General features: G+C 37.4%; 1 protein-coding gene across 1 annotated transcript; it reads left to right on the forward strand.

Moving 5' to 3' along the window:
- The first annotated feature begins 2,786 nt into the window (after nucleotides 1-2,786).
- Nucleotides 2,787-7,272, forward strand: LOC149988033 (uncharacterized). The gene has a single exon (XM_090254881.1). It carries the CDS (start codon nucleotides 4,274-4,276, stop codon nucleotides 5,639-5,641), a length of 1,368 nt encoding a protein of 455 aa, XP_090111007.1. The 5' UTR covers nucleotides 2,787-4,273; the 3' UTR covers nucleotides 5,642-7,272.
- The last annotated feature ends 633 nt before the right edge of the window (nucleotides 7,273-7,905 follow it).

Here is a 7,905-nt window from a genome sequence, read left to right on the forward strand (position 1 = left end):
ACCATTGAAGATTCAGTAGCCATTAATATTAAGCAGCATGCCAATGACGACAAGTTCAAGGTGGAGGGAGATCTTTTATACTTTGAGGAGCAGTTATATATCCCAAAAGGACCAGTACGACTCCAAGTTCTTCAATCTCGCCACGATTTTCTAACTACAGGATATTTTAGATTGAACAAGACCTTGGAGCTTATTTCTCGAGATTTTTGGTGGCTCCAAATGTGGAAGGATGTGAAAGATTTTGTCCTCTCCTGTGACATCTGTTCAAGATCCAAGAATCCTCGGCATCACCCTTATGGACTCTTACAGCCATTGCCGATTCTTTGTCGACCATGGTCTTCAATTTCCATGGACTTCATCACGGACCTGCCATCATCGAACTCATTTGACAGCATCTTTGTCGTGGTAGATCGGCTTACAAAGATGACGCACTTTGTCCCTTGCAAGAAGACATCGTCCAGTGAAGTCACAGCAAGGTTCTTTCTCGCTAATCTATATCGATATCATGGACTATCAGATGATATCATATCAGATCGAGGAACCCAGTTCATATCAAAGTTTTGGAGATCTCTCTTTGAGATACTGAAGGTGGATATCAAGCTTTCTTCGGCTTTTCATCCTCAAACTGACGGCCAAACAGAACGGGTGAACTAAGTCTTGGAACAATACTTACGATGCAGCATCAACTATCAGTAAGACGATTGGACCATATATCTGTCGCTAGTCGAGTTTGCATATAACATCACCCTCCATACATCGACTCAATACACACCATTCTTTTCCAACTATGGGTATCATCCGAAGCTTGATTTATTGAGTCCGTCAATAAATAACAATCCAACAACTGAAGGATTTGCGAAACAACTATCAGAGCTTCAAAATACGTTGAAGCTTCAATTACAATCCGCTCAAGAATCCTACAAGGCGTCTGCAGATAGATTTCAGAATCAAGTATCTACTTTTAAAATTGGAGATAAAGCATGGCTTCTTCGACGGAATATCAAGACCAAGTGACCATGTGATAAGTTGGACTATCAAAGATTGGGACCATTTATCATCCAGAAGCAAATCAATCTAGTGGCGTACCGTCTGAAATTACCGGCTTCTATGAAAGTACATCCAATCTTTCATGTTTCTCTGTTGGAGCCTTATCGAGAGTCATCTTTTCCTGGAAGAGTGCAATATCCGCCACCTAGTATTGAGATCGAGAACCACAAGGAATACGAGGTTGAAAAGGTACTTGATTCATGACAAAGGTGGGACAAGTTGGAGTATCTTGTTCATTGGTGCGGCTACCACATTAATGAGCGAACATGGGAGCCAACTAAAAATCTCGCCAATGTGCCGCAAAAGGTACAGGAGTTTCATCAACAACATCCTCATAAACCTAAGTCGGTTCGACGATAGCTTCCTTCTGAAGTTTGCTCACCCAAGAATATAAGAAAGAAGGAGAGCACCACAAAAATTCGTAGTTGATGTAGTTATTTTCTCCAAGATAAAATAGAATTTTTTCAGTAGCCATAGTTTGGTCTTCTGATATGAATAGCCAAGAGATAGATACTATGCCAGTCAGATTATCTCAACCAACTAGTTCATGAAGGCGACCCCGAGATGTAGAACTGCCTACACCATGACGACGACGGAGGATACCGAGTAATCGATCACTGGTGATTGTATTCGAGTCTGAGCCTGCTTACAATGGTCAACTAGAAGGCGTGTTTGCAGGACAATTTCACAATGAGGACACGGAAGTTCATGCTTGGTCAGAAGTTGAAGGAGTGGGCCACTATCGTTGGCTTCAAGGGCCGATGAACCACTTGTCTCGTGAACAATAGTTGGAGTTCATAGCAGACGTTATGTGATAGATCTTCATTTTCTTGCGTTGGTACTGATTAACAACAACATTGCTTCTCAGAGACCTCGAAGCTAAAAGAAGGGGTGATATTAGGGACATAGTCCTTAGAACCTTCTAGAGACAAGTTTCTAGAACCTTCTAGAAGCAAGTCTTTGGAACCTTCTAGAAGCTTCTTAGTTAGTAGAAGATGTTAGGGACATAGTCCTTAGAACCTTCTAGAAGCAAGTCTCTGGAACCTTCTAGAAGCTTCTTAGTTTGTAGAAGTTGCTTGAGAAGCTTCCTAAATAGGAGTATATATTGGAATCGAGGCTGAAGAGTTCTTCAGTCTTGACAACACATCTCTTGGAGCTCTAGCTCACCTCTTTGGTATTGTTCTTATATTCATCTGATTAATCTAATTCTTTTCAGTTCTTCTTGAACCTCTTGTTAGATCTTGAGTCTGTATTTTTGTGTTCGTGACACACACACACACTATGAAACTTGCAATGTCGTATTATGTGAAATCTTGCTTGAGAATGCGTTAGACACCTAATAAATAGACGATAATATGAAAAATGTGCTTGGGTGTTGGCTGACACTTTGAGAGTAGTAGGAGCTCTTTTTTTCAAACTTTGTATATTTTTTGTTTGCTTGAAGATTAAGACATGAAATATGTTTTAATTTAAATTAATAATTTAATTAATAGGCATTGGAATTTTAAAATTTGTATAGGGATTTGAATAAGATTTATTAAAGATTTATGTAGAATTTATCAAAGGTTTGTTTAATATTTCATTAGGATTTCATGAGATTTTTATTAGAATTTGATTTAAATTTATCAAGAATTTACTTGGAAAGTTTTTAGGATTTTATTAAAATTTATTGGAATTCATTTATGATTTTTTTTAGAGCTACAATAGAATTTGATTTGGATTTATTTAGGATTTATTATTATTATTTTAGGATTTTTTTTTCTTTTTTATTGAATTTTTATTTTATTTTATTTTATTTTATTTTTGTATATTTTAAATTTTTCTTAATGATTTCCTTTTAATTTTTTTTGTAGACTTCTTAAGAATTGATTGAGATTTGCTTAGGATTGCAAAGGTTCAATTGAGATTTATTTAGGATTCTATTAGAGTTGATAAGACCTTTGTTGTTGCAATTTTAAATTTACCTTCCACTACCAAGTGCTTGATACATTCTCAAGCAAGAAAACATATTATACAATATCCAAGGATAAAGATTAATTTGGAATTATTTTTGATAGTGGAATTTACAATGCATATGATTAATAATTAAAACAAAAGATGAAAATATTTATAAAGGTAAATCAATAATAAAATTAAAAAATTTAAAAGCTCTAATGAATCTATTTGAGATAAAATAAATAAATATCATGTGTTTGTATGTTATGACCATTATAAACTAAAATTTATTATAAAATACTCAACTCAAAATTGTCAGCAAATTAAAAACTACGGAGCATATAAACTTCAATGAAAAGAGAAACATCGATAACAACCTATTTACACACTAAGTATGTGTAATTACATAAATAAATAAAGAAAAAATGTCATTTTGTTAAAACACCTTCTAATCATTTTTACGGTTGAATTACAAACATTATTTTTTTGTAGTTGATATTCACCACTGATATTACAGTTAATAAAGCTTCATATCATTTACTGCTGATATATGAATCATTTATAAACATAGAAAAGACAAACATAAAACTCAGTTTGTTGCATATTTTTATTTCATTCTTTCTTGCATTGTTTTACCATCATATATGTTTCCTTTTTTATACATGCAAGCAAGTTTTGTTTTTCATTTTTGTTTGTGCCTATTTCTGTTATTCTTATCATATTTAAATTTTTTTAAAGTATTCATGAAACACGTTTGTATGGTTCTTTCTTCTATTGTTTATGTCACGATTCATTATTATATTCTTTATTATTACATTTAAATAATTCACATTAAACATTGCATTTGCAAAGCAAAGGCGCTCAATGATACCATATGCATTCAGTAATAACAACAATAATATTCTGTAAGACTATGTTCAATTTTGCAATGTTATACCACCACAAGCATAGAACAAAACATCCCCAAAAACAAAACATCATGAAAATAGCATATTAACAAGGTTTAGGAGCACTTTCAAAAGGTCCTCAAGACGAGTTCCCAAAGTCATTTTCCCGTGCCCAACGTGTTCTCACTGTTCCGTAACGTCCCTCATCTAGAACACTTTGGGAACTTTGGGATCATCCTTCGCGCACGTTGGGAACACCCACGCCGCCAGGGGATCTTTCAGATCAATATGGGAACACGATGAGAACACATGGAACGTGTTGCGAACACATCGATGAGGTTGGGAACATGCCGCAAGAGCCCCGCCCGTCGCCGCACTAGCGTTAATCAGCATCGCCGCTCTAAATGCACCCCCAACACTCAATCAGGCTTATAAACTGCGCAGAATCGAAGCCTGTGCACACATTCAATCGGTCCACACCATCTCCACATCCGTTACAGCTTTCGATCAAGCCCAACTTAGGTTTCAGTGCCGATCTGTGCTGCAGGTTACAGGCAGTTTTCTGTTTCTCCCCCAGCGTAGAATTCACTGAAATTGCGTGCCAGTTTCGATCGCATCCTTCGTCCAATCTTCACAACTTCATAAGCGACGGAGGATTCGACATGCAGGATCACGTGGACATCATGGTCCTCCTGGACGAAATCGCTGCTGAATGGGAGTGGCGGCTTGATCAGGAGCACACCCTGTGTAGCAGGTTGTTGGATGTGCAAACCCAACTTGATGATGAAGATCAGAGTTGGGCTTATGCGCCTCCAGAAGTGGGTTTCGGAAACGATGCTGAGGTTCAACTCGGCGGTGAAATGGAGGAACAGTGCATGATCTCGGTGGAGGACTTTGCGCTTGAGCAGGAGTGGCAACTTGAGAATGATCAGCAACCCTTGCCAGAGAGCACTTTGGACGTGCTGCATGCGAGTTTCGATGAGCACCAGTGTATGATCACGGTGGAGGACTTTGCCCTTGAGCTGGAGTGGCAACTTGAGAATGAGCAGCAAGCCTCGTCAGAAGGCTCTTTGGACGTGCTGCATGCGGGTTCCAATCCTGAAGATGCGAGTTCAGTGTGCAAGCCCATTGAACCAGCGGGGGTACCGACCACTCAGCCTCCACGACATGTTTTGCCTCCGTCCCAGGCCATTGGAGTCACGTACCACCAGAAGAACCGAAACTGGGAGGCTCACCTGTGGATCAAAGACAAGCAGCTCAACAAGCGCAAGAAGAAAGGGTTGCAGGTGTTCTTGGGCAACTTCGAAACCAAGGATGAGGCAAAAACAGCCCACGACTTGGCTGCACTGAAATACGACGTCAGCGAAACCAAGAAGGGGAAGCCGTATCCCTTGAATTTCCCTGAGCATACTCATGCACTTTACATGAGAGATCACGCAGATTGGAGCACTCGCGACTTCGTGTGGAAAATCAGAAGATTCTCGTACAAGTTCAGCAAGGGCAAGTCTAGACTCAAGGGTGTGAGTATCAGGAAATGGAAAAGGACGCAGTTGTGCTACGAAGCCAAGATCACCCAGCTGCAGAGCGACGGTGAGAAGAGGACGTTCGACCTGGGCAGGTATGCGAGTGAAGAGGATGCTGGCAAAGCCTACGATCGAGCGTTGCTGTTTCTCAAGGGAGACGATTCGGACTGCGTTACCAACTTCCGGCCCAGCAGCTACTCTCTCCAAGAGATTGAAGAAGCTGGACGCAGGCTTCAGAACAGCAACTGAGTCCAGAGTAAACACACTGTAGTTTTACGCATGATGTAGAAACTTGAACATTCGAATCGGATAGTTTTATACTGCTCACTTGGTTCGCACACCGGCACTCTAGTTGTAGCAGCAGCCTAGATCCTCCTCACAAACTCACACGATGACTGTTACTGTAAGCTAGTATCTCCCTTGTCAACTAAACCTGAAGACATAAGGTTTCAGTACTTCTTGAAACATCGATGCGGTGCCCGAGAAAAGGTGTCCGACGCTATTTTAACACCCTTGCTTTGATCCGAATTCTGTAAGGTAGATCTTCAGTAGAAGAATCTAGTTTTTCAGCAGTAGCTGAATCAAGGCTGTCATGTGGCATGCTACGAGCTAAAAGAGTAAAATCATGCTGCAATAAACTGCAGCGTCTCAGTTCTCCTAGTGTGCTGTCGATCCTCCGAGTGTCATGTGCATGCCACAAGTATGTATGCAGTACTTGTGGCATGCTTTGCAAAATCGAGTTCATTGTATATGCCATGCTTTTAGCAGCAGTTTTGTGAACAAGTTGTTCGGGTTTTATTTCGCAGGTTTGAATGCACGTGGTGAGTGGGTTTGATGGGCTGTTCTTTCAGAGGTTGCAGTTTCATCTTTGATCAAAGTTTTAAAGCATTCTGTGCAGCTTTGCATGTTGCAAGTATTAGTCGTGATGTTTGTCAAGGTTGTGCAGATTTCATTCCCATGGTGGTGCTGTCTGAGTGTGAGCGTGCCGTGTGTGGTGTGAATTCAGTCTTTGATTTCAGTGTAATTTAGCTTATTTTGGGTTCAACTAATCGCATACAGTTTTACAATATGTTTAGTACTTGATTCATTGACTGCATGAGCCTAGAAAGTATTCTATTATGTACAAAGTTTATCAAAAGAAGGATTACAAAATCAATGACTAGATTTCTTTGTGTATTATGCATGAAATTGGATATATGTGTTAGAACTAAAATAACACTGAATGAGATAAAATTGTGTGAAAGAAATAGTGGTTATTTTATGTTCAGTTTTGAGTTTGATCTTTGAAAATAAGCCGACATCATAACATCTCATTTGCATATATTTGCTGCTTTGTAGAATATTGATTTCTTAGAGTTGATACTGTTATTATTTTACTTTACAGATTTAAATTTTTAACTTTTTGAAAAGTATTGAAGGATCATACAGAACATGTAAAAATGTAAGAAAGATATTATATAATTTATTGATGTATATTCATCATGAATCATCATATTATTACACTTCTTAGTAATATTTGTTATCACAATCTTAATTATGAAAATAAAAATATTCTTTCGTGTACAGAAGAACTACATATAATCTTAATGGTGCATTGGAAGTATTTACAATAAGTTTAGATCCACTTTGAAAATGTACAATTAAATACTTTGAATAATCTAGCCAAATTTTGTTATATTTGGAAATAAAAATAAAAACAAAATCAATAAATAAAATCAGTAAATGCTTTTCACATATAAAGCATCACTTTAATTATGAAAAATACATTGTTATATGTTTTCAAATAAATATGAGTAGAACTAATTAAATTTATCTTAAAAAATACCTTTTATTTTATTTTATATATTTTCAAGAAACCTAGAATTTAGGTTGCCATTGATTGATCTATGATAAACATTGTCTTTCTATCATTTGCTTAATACATAGTTACTTAAAGAAGTTAAATAAGAAAATAGAGCATCATAGACATTTGGAGGTAAGTGAATTTATTCAAGAAACCAAACACATAAAATTAGAAACAAAAATGGTTGATTCCATTAAGTTCTCCATAATAAATATTACTAGAGATTCACATACTCAATATATTGATATTAAGAATATTTCTAGGACAAACAATTCTTGTTGTATTACCAAAATAATAAATAAATAATTGTATAATTAAACTATAAGTACTACAACTTCTAGTTGGACTGTTGTACAACTTGTTGCAAATAAAATTGGTGGCAGTGTAGAAGTATAATGAAAAGTTTGAAACATACAAATATTACTTTGATATGCAGCCAAAAACAAGGTTGTTGTTGTTGAGGAAGACTAGGTGATCTCTAGTTGTAAGAATATGTTCATCGACCAGGTGTGGGTTTCATCGACCAGTTCATGGTGATTCTGGACGGAATCGATGCTCAATTGGAGCTGCGGCTTGATCAAGAGCGAACCCTCGGTAGTAGGTTGTTGGATGTGCAAACCCAACGTGATGATGAAGATCAAAATTGGGTGGATGTGCTTGGAGAAGTGGG

Source organism: Physcomitrium patens, chromosome 12 (genome assembly GCF_059467195.1).
Source record: "Physcomitrium patens ecotype Gransden chromosome 12, ASM5946719v1, whole genome shotgun sequence".
Classification (NCBI taxonomy): Eukaryota; Viridiplantae; Streptophyta; class Bryopsida; order Funariales; family Funariaceae; genus Physcomitrium; species Physcomitrium patens.

Bases quoted from the DNA above. Each gene is read 5' to 3' on its own strand.
- LOC149988033 (XM_090254881.1), top strand. From the start codon at position 4,274: ATGCACCCCCAACACTCAATCAGGCTTATAAACTGCGCAGAATCGAAG.